The sequence below is a fragment of the Barbatula barbatula genome, assembly GCF_947034865.1.
Source record: "Barbatula barbatula genome assembly, chromosome: 14".
Lineage (NCBI taxonomy): Eukaryota > Metazoa > Chordata > Actinopteri > Cypriniformes > Nemacheilidae > Barbatula > Barbatula barbatula.
Genome location: NC_136777.1, coordinates 9891416 through 9911558, shown reverse-complemented (window position 1 = coordinate 9911558; position 20143 = coordinate 9891416). Strand labels below are relative to the sequence as shown.

Sequence of the window (20143 nt, the reverse complement as noted above, 5' to 3'; positions counted from 1 at the left end):
ACTCATCTCTCGTTTGGCCCGTTTATTGATTTTTATATGAATTCGTTGTACTTTTTTGGGTGTGTATTTTATTTTGACTCCAGCCCTAAACAATATCTACTCTTCCAGTGTCAACTGTGGTTGAAGTTCTTGCTTGCACAGTCTGAAGAATGGTCGCTTCTAGTAAATTTAGGCAGTGCTGTTTAACAGTTGGATATATAATATTTTATATTAAATACACATATTTTCTAAAGGACCTGTGCGTTTATATGTAATGGTGGTAAAGAATATTCATGAACCTCACCGAGAGTTATCTGCACGCGCAGCCATCGAGAAACGGCTGACTTCAGAACAGCAGATCTACTACTGACAAGGGATGCACCGTAAATTATGGCCACTAGAGGCCACCGCCTCACCAAAATTCACAGTATCCCGTAAATAAAGCAATATATAGATATGGGAGAGTTAAACATAATTTACATGACAAAAACTGCAACTGTACGTCGGAATGTATTTTAACAATTACTTTGGAGTGTACATGCATTGTATATGGGTGATTGTGAGGACAATATAACCTAAAACATGTAATTAGTTTTAATTCACCGTAAAAACCTTCATTAAAAACCTTTTTATTTGATATTAGTTGAAGTGTCGGGCATGCACAAAACTAGGAGAAAAAGCAAATCCCAATTTCTAAGCAGTTTTTATGTTAAGAATTTGCGAGCACCTTGGGTGTGGCCAAAGGAACACAGGTGGACGCGCATACAGCAGGCAGAGGACGTGGATGTGTTAGGGATTATAAAAATTGTTTATTTTTATGACAGCACTGGCTTAGGAAGAAAGATACGTAACGCGTTAAAATAATGGACTGACTTTTTTCAATTTTGCCTGGATTTAGATTTAATTGTGAGTACTGTTGTAAACAGCGCAGATACAGCGGCAAAGCGAGTACCGGTGACAGTCAGATAGGTAGCCTACTACGTTTCAAACATTAACAGCATCTAAGATTACTTTATTTTATGCTGTAAGGCTAAATTGAATCAATGGATAAGTTTAAATTGGTTCTGCAATATTTTCAGTCAAATTCTGAGTCCATATCTAATGGTATCTGCATAATATTGTCGTTAATAAGCGTGAAGCTGTATACAAGCTTTGATTTCAACTGCCCATGTTTACCGCAATATAACAAGATGTACGCATTAGGCGTCATGTTCGTACCTCCTGTTATATTGTTCCTTCTGGGAATATTAGTTAATCGTCATACAGGGGTGTTGATGGAGGAATATGTCAGACCCCTTGGCAAGAGGAGCAAGAATCCAGCAGTGGTGAAGTAAGTTTTATTTTTCTCTGTAGTGTTTTAGCTAGTACTGTACAAGCAAACAAAGATCGATCTATTGATTTGACAAGATTTGTTGTAATGTGATTCAACGTGTTTCAGAAGTACTCCATACTTTATTGCAACTGATTGATAATTTAATCTATCATTTTTGTCTTTAGGTTTCTGTTCTCAGCTGTGATGCAACGGGCTCTTCTGGCCCCCATGGTCTGGATTCTGATGTCACTTCTGGATGGAAAATGTTTCATCTGTGCGTTCAGTATGAACGTGAACCCCAAATATTTTACGGGCATGCCCAACAGCACCGGCCTCGATCTCATAAAGATTCTAGCTAAAGTTCCTTGCAAAGAAGATGTCATCTTCAAAAACAGCAGTTTTCGCAAAGCTGTATCACGCTATGTGCGTTGTTACTCCCAGGTACATTTTCAAATTTTTTCAGTGCTTACATAATGTTAAGTCGAAAGCCTATAACATTAATATATTTTCTGACTTCTGCTATATATGTAAACCAGACCTTTAGAAGATTTATTTGTATTAAATCCCCCAAATATTCAAGGTGTACTATAAACTGAAAGGTTGTCATGCTGTGCATAAGTATTCTAATCTATTCTTCTTTTACATTAAATACCAATTAATTGTCCATTTTGTTTCTTCTCTAAGGCTATAGGTTGGTCCATCCTCCTCATCCTCATTTTTTTGGGCACAGTGGCTCGCATCCTCAAGCCTTGCTTCAACTACCCCACTTTTCTGCAGACGCGTTACTGGAGCAATTACTTGGACGTCGAGCAGAAACTTTTCGATGAGACCTGTGTGCTACATGCCAGAGATTTTGCAAGAAAATGTGTGATGCAATTCCTCGAGAGCATGCGTGAAGATGCAGCTTTGAGACTTCCCATCTCTTATGCACTCAGACCCGGCCAAATCCAAAGTGAAGGGGCAGAGGAAGAAGAGGACCGTCTGCACGGCATAACTAGACAAGATCAAGTAAATAATTTGCTGGAAAGTTGGTACGAATGCAAACCAGAATTGGATGTGACCAAAATGGCTTATAAACCCAAAGTTTGTATCTCCTGGGAGGACCACAATGGAAAGGTTTTATTCTCAGAGGTGTAGAACTGAAATAAACACAAATCAAAATTAGATTTTTACTAACTGTTTTCTGGAATGACACAGATGAACCCATAGCATTGTTGTAAAGCAGATTATTCATGTGCCCTTGCATTGACCAGCTTCGAGAGCTTGCATGCTGATGCATTTGAATATGCTGGGATTTAGTTTGTGTAATTTTGCATGTCTCTCTGCACACATATTACACAACAACCTCATGGCTATGGCCAAGATGCAAATCACTGCAGAACCTAGGCAATACTTAAAAGAAGGTAGAACATTACATTTATAGATAATGTCAAGGTTTAGTAGCATAGTGGGTCATTCCTTGTCATTGAAGTTTTTTTTGCAATCTATTTTAAACTACACACCCCCTATGCACATGTTTTAAAATGTAATTTTGCAATAAATACAATAAATACAAATAAGTTGTGGTTTTGTCTTTTATTTACATATTATGGTTGACTATAGACATAATTTAAGCAATAGGGGGAGATTTCTAAGATGAGAATGGGTAGAGCCTATAAAGGAGGGGCCACTCAAAGGTGCATTGGGACCTGACAAACGTTTCACCACTTTTGCGCAACTCTGATCCAGTTATCATCCTGAGTTCGTTTCTTTTTTATCATACCGTAAGTAAATCTGCTAATATTACAGTACATTTTATTCTTAATATTAAAAACCACTTGCACTTATACTCGCATACTATCTCTAAAACGGTGTGAGAGATCGCATTTAAAAAATGGATAAGCTTCGGATTATGCTCCAGTTCTTACAAGCCAACCAAGAGTCGTTCATGAATGGTATTTGTGGGATAATGGCTCTGGCAAGTGCTCAGATGTATTCATCTTTTGAGTTCACCTGCCCTTGCCTCACCGATTACAATTACGCATATGGCATCGGCATCCTCGTCGTACCGCCGATATGGTTCTTCCTACTTGGATTCGTGATGAACAACAACATATCAGTGTTAACAGAAGAGTGGAAGAGACCCGTTGGAAAGCGCAGGAAAGATCCATCGGTTTTGCGCTACATGTTCAGCTCTATGACTCAGCGCGCTCTCATCGCTCCGGTTGTGTGGATTGCTGTCACTTTAATGGATGGGAAGAGTTTTCTGTGTGCTTACAGCGCCACCACGGATTTATCAGAGTTTCTTAACGAGAGCCACGGTCTATCCAAAAAGGCGCTTATTAAACTACAGGCAACGATTCCATGTAAAGACGTATTTGATGGAGATGAGATTGTCTCCCAAAAAGCGGCCAAGAGATACATTGTCTGTTTGTCACAGGTAATTTTAGCATATAGGCTACATAAACTTTATTTAAAGAGAAATGATGTGTGAATATTGCTAATACTGTTGTTCTGTTTTTCCAGGCATGTGGATGGGTCTTTTTAATGCTCATAACGTTTGTTGCTTTTCTAATGAGGGCCATCAGGCCTTGTTTTACACAAGCCGCGTTCCTTAAAACCAAATATTGGTCGCACTACATTGACACCGAACGCAAAATGTTCGACGAAACGTGCAAAGAACACGCCAAGAGCTTCGCCAAGGTCTGCATTCAGCAATACTTCGAGAGCATAAGCGGTGAAATTGTTCCACAGCTACAACTGCCACAGAAAAAAGGAAAAGGCGATAAAGAGGAAGACGGAGAAAAACCAAAAAGCGACGAGGAGAAGCTGCTTGGGGTCCGTAAAGAAGAAGACATGAATAAAGTCCTGTGGAACTGGCACTCGTGTAAACCCCCACTGAACATAAGCAAACGAGCACAAAAGGCGAATGGACATGTGCATTCAGATTCCAGCAGCTTCTCTGATGAGTACATCACTCAGACATCGGAGAAAAAAACTGCTGTGGCATACTACTCCAAAGTCTGACCTATTGTTTGACCTTCATTTTATAGGCATTCAATTAAATGTGATATTCATTTAATGCCCATAAAATGTTTTTATGAAAATGAAATGATTTGTTTTGACAATGTGCCCCCTAGTGTTTGTCCCCCTTAGTGTTTGTTCACTAAACATTATTATAATGAATAATGATGAAATGGGTGGCAGTTTAATAGCTATTGCAAATTAGAATTAAATGACTTTGTGTTAGCCCAACCGGTTTATAACTAAATGCTCATTCGTTCCTCAAGATTTTAGTTAGGCCTACTACAGATGATTCACTGCTGTGTGTACACAACAGACCGGCAGAAGTATCTCACACGAGCTACATCTAACTTTGCTTTGAAGAAAACGTTCAGTCTTTTTTTATTTATCTTTTTATTTTAGTTTGACGATTTGTACTTCCTGCGGAAATTAAATGTAAGTCTTCTTTTTAGAACTCCATTTGGGCTGCAAAATATCAGTTTTATGTTGGATTTAGGTCTTTGAATAGTTTGTATTTTTTTAGAACTTGAACGTGAGACCATACAGATATATAATCTAGCCTAAAATGTTTATTACAAAAATACATTTTGAATGATATGTATGTGTGTGTAGAAATTATTTAATAACTATTTGTTTTATATCTGTAAAATCCATGTGTTTTAAAAGTCTATAAATCATATTTTTGTAAGGAGGCTGTTTGTGTTTTGCCTTTATTAACTGTGTCATCTAACAAGAAAATAGCCTACTTATTCAAACTGTCTTCGTCAGTGTTTTAGGTTTATTTTACAGAGACAGCTCAAAACACTGAGATAACCTCAACTACAGGATAGCATGTCTACACTCACCTCAGAATATTTCAAATTCATTGCACTCGCCTTCAAGAATAAGGACACAGCTATTATAAATGGCCTTATTGGTTTAGGGACACTAATCAGTCAAACAGCATACAACATCTTTGCTTTTAACTGTCCATGTGCACCAAAGGAGAATTACCTGTACGGCCTGGCAGCGATCGGTGTACCCGCACTCGCACTCTTCGTTATTGGGGTCATTCTCAATCAAAATACCTGGGACATTGTGTCGGAGTGTCGCAACAGAAAATGCCGAAAACTGTCCAGCAACGCTGCCTCTGCTCTGCTGGCCTCTATTGTGGGTCGAGCAGCAGTTGCTCCAGTCACCTGGTCTGTGATTTCCCTCCTGAGGGGAGAAGCGTATGTTTGTGCTTTTAGTGAGTTTATAGACCCCTCTACCGTGGACAATTTCCCTCCAACTACAGACGCTCCAAAAATCATGGCCCGCTTTCCATGTAAGAATTTACCTGCTCCACTCATGAATTACTCAGGAGAGGTTGAACGACGGTTGAAGTATGAATCCCAGGTAGGCTACTCCTCATTTTTGTAATAAAAAATCCTCATGTTGGTTGTATGGTTTACTCAGATTTCATCGTTCCCATTATTGTATTTATTTTCCACTCTAGCTTTTGGGCTGGCTGTTGGTGGGCGTCGTCTCCCTGTCTGTCTTTCTGCTCCTCTGCCTAAAACATTGCTGCTCTTCCCTCGGCTACCAGCAAGAAGCGTACTGGTCCCATTACCGCTCCAATGAAAAAGCTCTTTTCCAGCGGACCGCTGAAGTACACGCTAAATTAAACGCTGCTAAAAACGTCAAGGGCTTCTTTGGCTTTGTGGAGATGGAAAATCAAGAGAAGGAGCTTTTAGCAAAGTGTCAGGGTGCCAGGAGCGTTATTCCTAGTCTGGACTGGACCCGCATCACAGGAGTTTACATGTACAGAGAAATCGATGACTCTCCGATGTACAGTCGCTTAAACAAATGGGCCTACACAAACGAAAACAACGAAGTCCACTGAAAAACAAATGAGCATATAAGAGATACGGAGTTAGCCCATGGTGCGTTTAGTATAGGGGTAGCAGCGTTATGAGATTTTAAATCTTTTGTTCCACTTATGTTAGTAATTTATTTGTAAATTGTACGTTTTCTTTCTTTCTTCTTACACTTATTGTAAATAATGCTTGTAGACATCTTTTGACAGTTTAGGAACTGTGGCCATGTTTTGATACAACAGAAATACAACAGAAACATTACATTGCGTTAGATAGAGATGACATCGTAGTGTCTAATGAATTAATAATAATGCACAACCAGAATGTAATATCTTAGCTATTAAGACGCACCCACGCATGTATGAAACACTGTAATGACCGAAGGTGGGTCCGTAGGCCTATAAAATATGTTAAACACGTGGGGACAACAGCAAGATAGGAGAGAGTGTGGTATTTATTAAAACTGTGATTTGAAAGATCCAAAGAAAGATTGGAAAAAGATACATAAAAAACGATTAAAATCTGAATGGTAAACGTTTTTTTGTCGTCAATGTAATATCACAAATAGATTATCAAAGCCATTTAAATAGTCCGTGTTCTTCCTGTTTTAGATAGGCTCTTGAAAAAATTAAATCATGCAATGGGTGAATAATTTATCTTACTGTTCTTTCTTTTTTAATGATAAAGATTATTTACATTTTTAAAACGTCACTCTTTAAAGTTAATATTTCAATGGTTTTATGTAGTTTCGACATTCAGCACCAGTCGAAAACAAACCAGTAATAAAAGTACGAATCAAGCAGATTATTGACACAACAATTTTAGTTGTAATGACACGCTTTTCACCAGCAGATGTCATCGGGATAAAATACTTCGCATAATTGCACAGCCAGAATTTTTTAACAACCTGTATGCGTCTGTGTGGGTTTAGAGTAGACGTAGGGCTTGTCAAATAAACAGACAACAGAAAGCATTTACAAAATACATTGAAAACATCAACTATGTTTTAACAACCAACAGCCTTTTACAATAATTTTTTTTAACGTTGGTTCCTGAAATTAGCTTACTTCGTCCATGGTAGGTGGGAGAAATTTGCTATTGAGTTTGCAAAGCCCGATTAAATACATACAAGTGTTTTTTACTTATAAAAAATTATTGTTAAATTGACAAGTAAAAATGGTATCTTAAGCTATATGTGAATAAATTCAAATATGTCACTGACTTACTAACATTTTTTTGTATGGCTCACAAGATCTTTTGACCTAAGTGCATGATTCATTTTTATAATGACATAATTAGCTTTGTGGAATCACAAAATGACGGATGTTTATTTGTTTATTTCTTTGTTGCTATGGCTCTGCCCAAAATAAAACCCTTAGCTCTCTTGGTCCTGATCTGACTCTACACTGATCATCATGTACTGCTGGGTATCTGACATGTCGATTTAGCTAAAGGTGGCATTGAGAATGGAAAACAAGCGCACAAGTCATCCAAGTTGTGAGCCTTTTACAACAACCACTTCAAAAAACAAATGGATTTGATGGATCGGTTTCACTGTTTAGTGGGGTTAGTTGAACAGTTTAACATTTATCAGACAGCGCAGCACTCTACCCTTACATTAAAGATATTATCAAAAAAACCACTTCCTCATGGTGTTTAGGTGCTAAATTTGCAGTGTCACACAGACATCACTTGCTTGGCCAAAAAAAATTTGAGAATCCGGTTGAGCAGTTCTTTTACTACATTATGACTTCTTAGCAAATCATTATCAAGATATTTTTGTCCATTTATTCATTGCAGTAATTAACTGTAGTTCAAAAGGTTACGCTATTCATCACCACCATCACTACTACACCCCAGAAGAAAGGAAACAAAAAAGTGATTTAAGAAGACTCTTTATGTAAATATAATATGAAATGACAAGTGCATGTCCTTTAGTAAGTTTATTGATATGAGCTGTCAGTCTCGTAACTATTGTAAATATAGTTGAATCCATTCACCTTTACAGACTTCTGTTCAAGCCTAGCCTGTGTCAGCCCAGCATGTTTTGAGTTAAAAGCTCATTCGTTCCACAAGGGCTGAAAAAAACAAGATTCTTGCTCTTGCAGATGACTCACCGCTGTATGCACGCAACAAACCGAGCGATGAGATGAGCCTTTTCCATACACACATACATAACGCGACCAGCCTTTGTTTTAAATGCTTCTTTTAAGTTCTTGCTTTGGTTATACGTGTTTTTAAAACGTTTTAAATGTTCAGCGAAACTTTTGAACGTCCAGCCATGTAAGTCATTTCATTTCGGCTTTTTTTCACTAAGTCTGTGGGCACAGGGTGGCACGTTGACTTTGCCTACACGTTGCTAAAAGTGTTTTCTTTCTTAATATTTTATGCATATCGCAAACTACTCGTATTAGTGGTGCACATGCATAATGCTTTGTGTTTTATTCAGAACTTTTTAAATCTCTCGGTTTTCTTGCATGATTGTGCTTTGTAACAAAAACGACTTCAAATAGTCGGTGTTTTAACTTAGGAGACAATAGTCGGTGTTTTAACTTAATACGACACAAGAAAGAAAATTGAAGATGTCTGCACTCATCTCGGAACAATTCAGATTCGCTGCACTCTTTTTCAAGAGTAAGGATGTTATGATCTTTAATGGCCTCATAGGTTTAGGAACAGTAGCCAGTCAAACAGCATACAACATCTTTGCTTTTAACTGTCCGTGTTCACCAACAAAGAACTACGTGTACGGTGTGACTGCGATGGGTGTACCCGCCCTTGCTTTCTTCGTTATTGGGGTCATTCTCAATCAAAATACCTGGGACATTGTGTCGGAGTGTCGCAACAGAAAATGCCGAAAACTGTCCGGCACCGCTGCCTTTGCTGTGCTGGGCTCTATTTTGGGTCGAGCAGCAGTTGCTCCAGTCACCTGGTCTGTGATTTCCCTCCTGAGGGGAGAAGCGTATGTTTGTGCTTTAAGTGAGTTTATAGACCCCTCTACTCTGGACAATTTCCCTCCAACTACAGACCCTCCAAAAATCATGGCCCGCTTTCCATGTAAGGATTTACCTGCTAAACTGCTGAATTACTCAGGAGAGGTTGAACGACGGTTGAAATACGAATCCCAGGTACGTTTACTCTGTCAGTGTTAAATTACACATTTTTTATCTTCATCCTGGTTTAAGTTGACGATATGCATACCGTTCTTTTCTTTCCCCCTCTAGCTGTTGGGCTGGATGTTGGTGGGGGTAGTTTCCCTCTCTGTCTTTCTGCTCCTCTGCCTAAAAAACTGTTGCTCTTCCCTCGGCTACCAGCAGGAGGCGTACTGGGCACAGTACCGGTCCAATGAAACGTCTATTTTCCAGCGTACAGCGGAAGTTCACGCCAAATTTCATGCTGCCGAAAACGTCAAGAGTTTCTTTGGCTTCGTGGCATTGGACAATATGGAAAAGGAGCTTTTAAAGGAGTGTGAGGGAACGTCAATCAAAAGCGTCATCCCCAAACTGGAGTGGAACCGCATCACGGGAGTCTACATGTACAGAGAGATGAATGACGCTCCGATGTACAGCCGCCTTAACAAATGGGCCAATCACACAAACGAAAACAACTGTTAAGTCCATTGAGAAAGAAATGGACACGAGACATTGCATGGATTAGTTTAAGATGTTTTTAGGTATTAGGCCTATAATGCGTTCGTATGCTTCGTAATACTATTGTTTTTGAGTATTATTTGAAATGTAAAGGTTTTTATACGTTCTTTCGAAACACGATGTGGTGTTTTCAGCTCATATGGTCAATGCACAACAAAATATTTCGTATCTGTTTTAACAAACACAATGTTCTCTCAGGTTGACCCTTTATGGTCCTTTATACCAATAAAGTGCCTTTTCCCTGACAAATGATGTTATGGATGGATATAATAATGCGAACCCAACCAATACGATTTATTTAGGTATTAAGAAAACACTCAAATGATTTAGCTGTTTTTCCTGACTCCACTGAAGAAAGGAAAATCGTGTCATCATTTACTGCCTTCCCAAGTTCCAAACCTGGGGTGTATTCCAGAAAGCTAAACCCTGAACTCTGGGTTGCTTAAACCTTGCTTACTCCAGGTATGACGGTTCCAAAACACGTTTGAAGGGTAAGTTTAATCAACCTCCTGCAAGTTACCCAGAGTTAAGGGCAGGCTGGGTGTGTCAATGTAGGGAGAATGGCGGACAATCAAACTTTCCTGTGGAACTGATAACAAATGAATAAATAAAAAAAGGTCTGGATCATAATAGAGGAAAAACTCGAATTAACATCGGTTCAGCTTTTACACGATGGAGACAGCTCCAGAGGGTCTGAAAGAAGACCATGGTTGCTCTCTTTCTTTTGGACAGATATGTACATGCTTCAAGAATAATTTAATGGATTTAGTTTGTAATTTGTTACATGGATTTATGAAATACGTTCATGTTTTTGGAGGAGGCCTGGCTTTGGACGGTGAATCGCATAGAGGGCGGGGTTATAATTTCAGTGCTAGCAGGCTGAAGTTAGCATCATTCCAAATCACCCATCCCACCTTTAACGCTCGCTCACAGGAACAACAGACATTGTCAATGGATCACAGATTTCACGAGTCACCATGGAAACGGTTAAGAAGCTGAAAGGTTTGGACCATGAAAAAACATTATAAATCACGTTTTTTTTGCTCAAAAGATTTCAATCTGCATCGCTGTATAAAGTGCTAAATTAAAAACATAAATATTGTGTAATTTAATTTATAAGTTTCTAAAACTATAAACACGATTAAATATAAAGATAGTTTAGATATATCTATCTTTGTTAGATTTGTTGAGATATTTGTAACAATTTATTTACCATGTGAATGGGTTTCTACCAGTATATTTGACATGTATTCAATTACATTGCTTATTGTGTAGGCTGTATTGTAATTCGGAGAAAGGCCTTTCAATACTAAACTGTAAGAGGAGGCTGATGATCAGAAAGACAATTTAAGGATACAGTCAGTATGAGTCTAATTTTTATAATAATTTTTGATGTATTTTTATTGTAAATGGTTTCAAGTTAATAAGAATTTAAATATGTGAAAAATTTGCCATAACTGTCAACTATAATAAATCTGCAAGCCTAGGAATCAAACTGAGTTGTAAGTCTGGTTCTCTAACCAATAGGCCGCAACTGTTTTTGACACAATGCATCAAATATTGCCTTATAAGTGGACAAGAGTATTGATGTGCAATCGCTCTGCTGTTAATATACTTCACAATATTAACATCCTTCACTAAATTAACATAACCTGAAAGTTATCTCCGTTTTTGGAATCAAAAGGTGAGGTTATCAGCTAACTAACCCTTAAACTTACCCGGGTGTGTCACATAACCAGGTTTCTGGAATACCCCCCTGTATCTATGTCTTTGTTCTGTTGAACACAAACAGAGATATTTGAACGAATACTTGTAACCAAACATTTATTGTAACCCCATTGCGTACCATAGGAAAAATACATTATAATTTATTTTGTTCTGTTGAAAACATAAGACGATATTTTGAAGAATGTAAGAAAACCGTTCTGGTGCACTTTTGACTACCATTGCAATCCTCCTATCACGGTAGTCAAAGTTGGCCAAGAAGTGTTTGTTGCAAGCAATCTTCCAAATATCTTTTTCCGTCTTCATCAGAACAAATATATTTATACAGATTCGGGACAACTTGAGGATGAGTAATTCATGACAGAATGTTTGAGTGTTTTGAAGCCCATAATTATGTTAACATTGTAAACAAACCGAAATTCCACATGTTGTCTCTACACAAATTCTAAACAAACTTCTGACTGTCCGTTGTTTAAAAATGTGTAGCTGTGTGTTATTCTGACAAGATTACTGATTAATTTGTCACATGCTCAATTTCAGTTCTTAATGTCTGTTTTTTCCACACAATATTTTGGCTTTTAGGGCACGTTTTCATGACACCCAGCCAAGCAAAGGGAATCAACCCTCATTCCACTCTCCTACTACACACTCACCAGAGAGATTCACTCAGGCTGGCCACTGTCACTTTTCTTCAGCTGGGGAGAAGCAGAAGGACGAGTGAGAGCACAAGACAGACAGGGAAACGGGAAAGAAAGGGAGAGGGGAGGGTGAGAACGAGGAGGGGCGGGTGAAAGCAGAGCTGTGATCCAGACGCCAAATCACATGAGCGGAGATCTGTTTACAAACTGAGCAGGAGAGAAGTCATTGGTACCATTGTGTGGAGGCAGACTTTGTGAATTGGGCAATAGGAAACACAGAGGAGTTCTGGAAAATGTGTTGTCTTCTTAGTTTTTTCGGGCAGGAGATGCCAAGCCAGATGGTTTGAAGAAAACACAGCCTCATGCCTCTTACAGCTTGAATAGGGTACATTTATGTCTTCTCGCTCTGACGGCTGTGTGCCACAGCTCATCTTTTCCTTTGTTACTGGGGGAAACGGTCGATTGTGAAGGATTATCTTACAAGAGGACCAGAGGAAAGTGGTTGGCGACAGCATAGGAAGGGTGAGCCATGTGACAGTGTTTCTAAAAGCATTCAATTTTCGAGCTTGACAAGCTAATTTTTATGCTGTCTGTTGCTTTAAGAATTGAAAAAGAGCTTATTTCTTGACCATTAACGTGGTTGCATAAGACATGCAGTGGAGTACAGGGGCTCATATATGTTCCAGTGTTGGGATTTAACAACTGATTTGTCTTTGTGAATGTTTTAACAGAAAATAATCGTTGGGTTATCATAATGTGTAAACCAAGTGCTGAATATCCGCTGTCATGCTGTGAGAACTCTAATTATTCATCTGATTTGAGTGAGGAGATCTGCCCACTATTTTGGCTTAATATCAGCACTGTCTTTATGAAATAAATCAAATTAAAATGATAGTGGAGCAAATTCGTGATTTCACATCCAACAGTCAGTATGAATCATAACCTTCCAGTCAGTATAATCTGCCCATGGTTTCTAAATGATTAACCCTTCCATTGGCTTTCTGCTTAACTAAAGTCCATCACCTAAAAGTCAAGCCTCCTTACCTTCTCCTGGTCGACACATTGTCTTCTGTGTTCTGAACTTATCACTACACAGAGAGAGACACACATGTTGTATCTGTCTGTGGTCTGGCCTGTCAGACACAACATTGTGTTGTGTTTGGCAGCATTCAGACCCTGAGGTCAGTTGTTATTGTTGCTCCTGTCTGGGCTAGTAAAGCATCCACATCTTTTTGTCTCCTCCTCTTTCCTCCTGGATAGAGCAGATGGTGGCAGAAAGGGTGCAACACTAGTGTTTGTGTTTAAGCACAGCCAGTTGCTCATGCTTTATTTTCTATATATGTGATTCTCTCTCTCTCTCTCTCTCTCTCTCTCTCTCTCTCTCTCTCTCTCTCTCTCTCTCTCTCTCTCTCTCTCTCTCTCACGATAGAGATTTAATGACTAGTAAACTTGTATTGTAAATGCTTGAAACACTAAACATTAAACTGGTTGTGACCACACAAGACAATTGTATTCTTTATTACAAAAACCTGTTCTTAATAAATAATGTCTGAATTACTAAAACAACTAAAAGGACTAAAAGAAAACTAGAGAACTAGAGTATTTCAACTGCAGTATACACATTTGTTGCAGACACTACTGGATAGTTTTATTTTTACTGTCCCCAAACTTCAGCACAGCGGAGAATTTGTTTTGGTCTCCACAAAGTTAAGGACAATGAAGCTTGTGAGTCCATTCTGTTACTGTTTTTTTAGCAGTACCATGGCACAATTAGAACCATTTTCTCCAACCTCAGTTGAATATCGTATGAACCACATGGTATGTGAATACAAGAATGGTATATAATTCAGTACCATGGTATATCGAAGCACCATGGTATTACCATCTGATAGGGTCTCTGTACCATGGTACCACCGCAACATAGACGTGTGTGCTTCAGCCAAGAGCTCAGATAATCAATTATACAGTACACAATGAGCTTTTAAACAAAAACTGTTATCATCCAACAACAGCATGATACGTCTTGTTTTTCAGTTTAACCGATGTATTACAGTGAAAAGTTCATTGTGTTCAGTGAGGTCCAACAATGAGAGCTGTGTTACACCGAGCTGAGAAACACGAGGACAGTCCACAGGCTCAAAGTATGCAATATGCATGCAGGGGCCACTGAGAAGCGTACACATGAGAATCACACTGATGTGTGTTGTCTTTCAAGGGTCTGAAAATAAGAAGTTTGCAACCCACTCACATAACAGCTCAATGACGTACGCGCTAGAAAATCAATTTCTGTGCATTTAATCCGATTGGAATTGTGCATTTGTTTCGCTGATAAACAAGTACCTCCAAAAAGAAATGCCAAATGCAACTCCCATGACTCTCGCCCTTAACTGTTTTAAGACAAACACTTGAACTGCTTTGTTTGTCCTCTTGCAGGATGCCTGTGTGATAAAGACGTACAGAGCACGGACCGGTTCTGCATAATGACCACAGACATCAGCATTAGTCTTGCACTCAATGTTTATGACATCATTCTTGGGATAGGCCTCTTCATCTTCATGTTGAGCATGATCTTCTGTTGCTACCTGCTCAGGTACCTCTATATAAATTTTCTGATTCAGGTAAATAGAAATATTAAAGGCCATGCAGTATGTTTTATGAACAAGAATCTTGCTTTTATATTTTAGACTGAGGAGACAGAGCACGCAGGAACAATATGGATATAATGAGGTATGTTGTTCTTTATGGCAAACAAATATAATGGTGTTTTAATTATTGATGTAAATATAAAAACAATATTATTTCTTATTTTAGGTTGTTTTAAAAGGTCCAGGAAAACTGAGCCTTCTTGGAGTAAGTAAAGCTTATTCATAAAGTTCCAAATATATTATGCTGATATATATTATACAATCACACTTTATGTTTGTTGCTGAGTTTTGCATATATTTAACCAATAAAAAGTATTAAAACTTGCTTGTCAACTTTGACAACATTATTTAATCATTTGAAAAATACAATGTTTTTTCCATTTCCTGAAAAACTGTAAATTTGGACATAAAAGCTTTCAAAAGGACTGTCACGATATTAAATATTGTTTTTTCTTCTTCAAACAAAGCAAATCATAACTATTATGCCAAAAATGCATAGAACATGCATAACAATTATTTAAATATATGAAAAAAAAACGAAAAACTATAAAAACATTGTAACTATTTCTTGAGGTGGCTAATTCGTATGAATAAGTACGATCTTATTTTTGTGTTTAAGTATGATTGCCAGTGACGTTAGGTTTAGGGTTGAGGTTGCTTCTTTCTATTTATCAAATGTTTTTGTATGTTTCACATTGTGCGATTGCATAAAGTTACGAATTCCTGTGAGATCAGGTTGGAAAGCCTATTTATTTTACCAAATCCTCTCTCTCTAAATCTCTGCAGCAGACCTGTGCTGTCTGCTTGGAGGAGTTTCGGAGCCGGGACGAACTAGGAGTTTGCCCTTGTTCTCATGCTTTTCACAAAAAGTAAGATCCAAAACCACTTTGCAGCATTTTTATTTGGTATGTAATCATTTGGTTGGGATGCAGTGTTTTAAACATTGATAGATGCCTTTCAGATCCCACTTTTCCTTCAAAATTCACGCATGTCTTAATGTGACTGCAGTTATGCCTTAAAGAATTCCTGACATACAGAACATTGTTGGAGACACTATTTAAAACATGAATAAACCTGGAACTTCAATGAGAGAGTATTGACCTTGAATAACACCTCTTTTGTGACTATTCACTTGAGAAAGATATTCAGCAATTTCACGCTTAAAAAGGAATACCCATCCTCTGCTAAGCTTCATCTTGTGACATGACCATAATGCATTGATGTACTTGGGTGCTTGAGTCTACAGATAGCAATGCATAATGATCCCCGCTCTCGTCTTCCCACTTTTTACCTTGCCTCCCTCTCAGGTGTCTGGTAAAGTGGCTGGAAATTCGCAGTGTCTGCCCCATGTGCAACAAACCCATCTGCAGGCTCCAGCCAGACCCTCCACTGGGAGCCGAAGGACCCCAGAATCCCCTGGACGTGTAACAGAAAAGGGATATTGCTGGTCACTGATAACCAGGCTTTCCATGTTTGTCACACACACTTATGAACAGAATTTTAAAATCACCACACGACTGCAGATGGTTGTCTGTACGTCTCCGAAATATCTGACTGCCCCTGTCCACCAATTACAGGATTTCCCCTGCACAGATGGGGAGGGGAGGTGATGTATGGGGTTCATGTTAAAAGTAGCTTCCAGAATTACAGATTGATGCACTTGAAGTCCAACAGAAGAGAGAAATATTCATAATATTCAGTCTTAGAGTTACAAAGACTGTGTTCTGATTGACATTGTACATTAGGTTCAATCCAAGAGTGAGAGTTCACTGTTATAACAACAAGGTGGCTTGATAGGAGTTAAGGAAATCCCAGTTACAGATTCAAGGTTATGAAGAGTTACTAACTTAAGCCTTAAGGATCTGTGATCTCTTAAATCTTTACTTCTACCAACATCTAGAATTGAACTCACAAGGTCACCGGAGAGTTTATGGCCTTGCTGAAAACCCATGTTGTTGTATCAACCCCTAGGGATCCCGTTTGGATAAAATGGAAATTGGGTTTAATTTATTTAAGGTATTAGGTTTTGTACTATAAATGGATAAATAAAATGTTTTTGTGATGGAAGAAAATGTTGTGTTTATTTTAATGTAAAATAATCTTCAATTTCAATAAAGACAGGTGAAAAAATGCAATCATGCTACCAATAAATGGCAAATGTTTAAATCGGACAATAACTTCAATTATGCAGAGTCAAGAAGGTTTATACTGTGTTAAGCAGTGCAAGTGCTAGACTTTTGTGAAGACTGAACCATAAAATCACAGGTAAATCTAAATCACAAATGTTTATGGCAATGTTTCAGTGAAAAACATCCCGTCTTGTAGTCCATTAGCAGTCTTTTAGTTGTTGTCTTTTAGTTTCAATGAATCCTGGAGAAAATAGTGTTTCCGACATTTACTATAGAAATCCTCCCGGAAATTTCCCCTCCTAAATCACTTCTTTAGAAGGACATGCTTGTATGACAAGAGAAGAATAGCATTCCTGTGCTGTATAGACTTGTTGACATATGATCAACATGTCTGTTCCAACATGTTCCTGGTCAAAGATATCTTGAGAGACAAACATGGCCTCTGTCTGGAAGGTGTTAAAATAGACAAAAGCTTTGAAACTAGTTTTAAATAGGCATATGGCAAGATCTTAGTATCTTTTTACAAATAAAAAATCTATTTAGAAGCAACACCCACAAGCAACACGTCCAGACATTGAAGACAGGCGGACGGGGACCATTTGAAGATTTTGGAATCAACAATATTAACCCTTAATAAATAAACTGTGAAGCAGTTTTATGTGATATACCTGTAGAACACAGACATCACATACTCAAACCATACTATAGCAAATCTATTTCAGCTTTCCTTTTGTCTTATTATATAACATAAAAATATACCACAAAAGCAAGTATGCTTGCACAAGTATCCCAATTTTCTGGTTAGATTACAGTAAACGTGAATTCACATTTTTATTTTGAGGATTTACTGCCATTTGAATTGCCACAGTTTACAAATACCACTGTTAAGCTATGGTTTCTATGAACCATGGATAACTAGCTTGCTGGTGCCATCTAGCGACAACATTTAAAATAACAGAACAAATGCATCATAATAACTTAATAACAATTTAAATAATAAGAACAAATGATAAAGACTAAATTCTGAAAGTGTTTATGAAAGATTTATGTAATTCTAAGACGACCCAATATTCGTTTATTATGGTTTAAGTAGCATAAATATCGGTGGTATGGGTGTTACATTATTTAGGGACAGAAGGTGGCGATATTTTCTACTAATAAAAACAACAACAAACACCTTCCTCAAAACACGATTATTTTGCGTGTTCACATTTTTGCACGAATTTACAGGGCCTGACACATTTGTTAATTCATACACCGATCCAGTAAATAACTTTATATAGTCTAAGACAAATATTTTCTCTTAAACCAATATCCTACATTTTTTATTTTTTTTTCAATAAAACAAGAGTTTAGGGCTGGCTTTATGAGTGAACCTTGGAACAAAATTTAAGTAGAAATGTATTGTGTGTGTAAAATGTATATTATTACAATATTATATTATATTATTTAATACAAAATGGTATTATTTATGATTAGTCTTAAATTTAGAGTGGAACCCAATGTTTTGTCAGTTATAAAGCTATAAGGTTTACTGTACGGAAAATAATTATAATATGATTATATTTAAAAGTAATTGAGAATTTGCAAAAATATATTTAAAATGTTGTGTTTTTATATACACATACACCATACACCTATTCTAGTGTTGTTGTTGTTTTTATTTATATTGGCTAATGACCTCTAAAAAGACATTGGTTCATTGACCAGTTAAGATTAAACATAACAGTCCGAAGAATAAAAAGGTTCAAACAAGCATGAAATTACAAGCACCTTGTTTGACCTAATTACAGTCACTAGCCTCATTTTACCAGATGCCCTATTCTGATGATGGATATGGCGTGGGGGTGTGGGCTGAGGGTTCTTAAATTCTAGACATGTATGGGGGTCAATGTTTTCACAATATGCCTTAGCTTTCTAATTGACCTCGTTGGTCAGCATGTCTTTTTTCTTTTCTTTCTTTCTATTTAATTTTAAACATCAATATGTTTATTAAAACATATCCCACATTTCTTAATGATTGTTTGGTTGAACTTTGAAAGAACTGCTCTGCATCAGTGATGGGGTTTAACGTGTAGAATTGAATGTGACTTTGGTTTCACAATGCTGTTTCAGTGCTAGGCTTCAGCTCTCAAGGGCAATGTTAATTGTACTAATCTAAATCAGTGCAAAGATCATCACTTTTCCCAGTGTTTTGAGGATTACATGCTTTGATTTTTAAGACCATGATTCTCCTCTGGAATCAATGGGTTTAAATGAAAATCAGATTTATTAAATCCTGGCTTAAGATATTACACTGATAACAGTTCTCACTTTCTCCTCTTTAATACTAAATCCTTACTATAATCTGTTCGACAGTGTCTCAGAGGCCTAGTTTGTAACATATGGCCTTTTCGCATGAGGCAGCTTCTGACTCCAGACAAGCCGATCATTTGAATGCAAAACAAGGCTGTAGATGTCTGGACCAAGCCCTTTAAACAAGACCAACAGCAGCTGGCCAGTCATGCCAATCTGCAATCAATGAAATCTAAATAGAGGACTGGGTTCATATGCCCAATTGAACAGCAAAATTACTTATCCAATGCTAAATGACTTGACAGCATGAGTTTATATGGCCTGACCCATGATCATCTGGGGCATGAATTATGCAAACACATGAATTATGAGATTTATAATTTGTTAAATGCTTGTCTCGAAAATGTACTTGGGTGTATAATTGCATATTTTGCATAGCTAAATGTGTTCAAATTAAGCATGCCACATTGTACACAAAATATATTGATGCCTTCGTTTTTAAAGTCCCAGTGAAATAAAAAATTACAATGCCTATTTTTTCATGAAATATTGCAGCGTTTATTGTAAATAGTTTATCAATGTGGGCCATTCTCTTTTTTTAAATTCGTGTGTCCTCAAAATCTTTAGCTAAGATCTGAAAATGCTCTTCCTTCCTTTAATAACTGTCCATCTTAAATGACGTATGTCAGTCTGCTGTCAGTTCTATTTCTAAATTCATCAACTCTATTTATACATCAAATCTCAGAGAAAGATGAAAGCCACGTCCACTATTTTTCTCATTAGAAATTCCATTTCACTCAGAAATGTTTCAAAATACGGAAGTAAAAAAGATCGCAACTTCGGGTTCACAGGGACTTGGAGTTTAGAAATAAGAATAACTAGAGCGCCCGTTGGCTGCAGGATCGTACGTCAATGGCGTGGCCATATTA

The 20143-nt window shown here is 37.6% G+C and overlaps 5 protein-coding genes across 5 annotated transcripts; all 5 read left to right on the top strand.

Moving 5' to 3' along the window:
• The first annotated feature begins 709 nt into the window (after window positions 1–709).
• On the top strand, window positions 710–2826 carry calhm3 (calcium homeostasis modulator 3). The gene is made up of 3 exons (XM_079473606.1): window positions 710–1309; window positions 1477–1732; window positions 1976–2826. The coding sequence occupies exons 1-3, from the start codon at window positions 1023–1025 to the stop codon at window positions 2426–2428; spliced, it is 996 nt and encodes a 331-aa protein (XP_079329732.1). The 5' UTR covers window positions 710–1022; the 3' UTR covers window positions 2429–2826.
• Window positions 2827–2974: 148 nt separating this feature from the next.
• calhm1a (calcium homeostasis modulator 1a) lies at window positions 2975–4986 on the top strand. Its single transcript, XM_079472539.1, has 2 exons — window positions 2975–3710; window positions 3797–4986. Exons 1-2 carry the CDS (start codon window positions 3165–3167, stop codon window positions 4295–4297), a joined length of 1047 nt encoding a protein of 348 aa, XP_079328665.1. The 5' UTR covers window positions 2975–3164; the 3' UTR covers window positions 4298–4986.
• A 139-nt stretch (window positions 4987–5125) lies between these two features.
• Window positions 5126–6158, top strand: LOC306903899 (calcium homeostasis modulator protein 2-like; the record flags this gene model as incomplete). Its single annotated transcript, XM_079473439.1, has 2 exons — window positions 5126–5671; window positions 5772–6158. 2 exons carry the CDS (start codon window positions 5126–5128, stop codon window positions 6156–6158), a joined length of 933 nt encoding a protein of 310 aa, XP_079329565.1.
• A 2078-nt stretch (window positions 6159–8236) lies between these two features.
• LOC306903244 (calcium homeostasis modulator protein 2-like) lies at window positions 8237–11274 on the top strand. The gene is made up of 2 exons (XM_079472263.1): window positions 8237–9260; window positions 9357–11274. The coding sequence occupies exons 1-2, from the start codon at window positions 8715–8717 to the stop codon at window positions 9744–9746; spliced, it is 936 nt and encodes a 311-aa protein (XP_079328389.1). The 5' UTR covers window positions 8237–8714; the 3' UTR covers window positions 9747–11274.
• Window positions 11275–12331: 1057 nt separating this feature from the next.
• LOC306903242 (RING finger protein 122) lies at window positions 12332–16914 on the top strand. Its single transcript, XM_079472261.1, has 6 exons — window positions 12332–12667; window positions 14579–14735; window positions 14830–14872; window positions 14957–14995; window positions 15577–15659; window positions 16098–16914. The coding sequence occupies exons 2-6, from the start codon at window positions 14626–14628 to the stop codon at window positions 16216–16218; spliced, it is 396 nt and encodes a 131-aa protein (XP_079328387.1). The 5' UTR covers window positions 12332–12667; window positions 14579–14625; the 3' UTR covers window positions 16219–16914.
• The last annotated feature ends 3229 nt before the right edge of the window (window positions 16915–20143 follow it).

Bases quoted from the DNA above. Each gene is read 5' to 3' on its own strand.
- calhm1a (XM_079472539.1), top strand. From the start codon at position 3,165: ATGGATAAGCTTCGGATTATGCTCCAGTTCTTACAAGCCAACCAAGAG. The intron at 3,711-3,796 runs GTAATTTTAGCA...CTGTTTTTCCAG, and splicing joins ACATTGTCTGTTTGTCACAG to GCATGTGGATGGGTCTTTTT.
- calhm3 (XM_079473606.1), top strand. From the start codon at position 1,023: ATGGATAAGTTTAAATTGGTTCTGCAATATTTTCAGTCAAATTCTGAG. The intron at 1,310-1,476 runs GTAAGTTTTATT...TTTTGTCTTTAG, and splicing joins AAGAATCCAGCAGTGGTGAA to GTTTCTGTTCTCAGCTGTGA. The intron at 1,733-1,975 runs GTACATTTTCAA...TTCTTCTCTAAG, and splicing joins ATGTGCGTTGTTACTCCCAG to GCTATAGGTTGGTCCATCCT.
- LOC306903242 (XM_079472261.1), top strand. From the start codon at position 14,626: ATGACCACAGACATCAGCATTAGTCTTGCACTCAATGTTTATGACATC. The intron at 14,873-14,956 runs GTATGTTGTTCT...TTCTTATTTTAG, and splicing joins AACAATATGGATATAATGAG to GTTGTTTTAAAAGGTCCAGG. The intron at 14,996-15,576 runs GTAAGTAAAGCT...AAATCTCTGCAG, and splicing joins GAAAACTGAGCCTTCTTGGA to CAGACCTGTGCTGTCTGCTT.
- LOC306903244 (XM_079472263.1), top strand. From the start codon at position 8,715: ATGTCTGCACTCATCTCGGAACAATTCAGATTCGCTGCACTCTTTTTC. The intron at 9,261-9,356 runs GTACGTTTACTC...TTCCCCCTCTAG, and splicing joins GGTTGAAATACGAATCCCAG to CTGTTGGGCTGGATGTTGGT.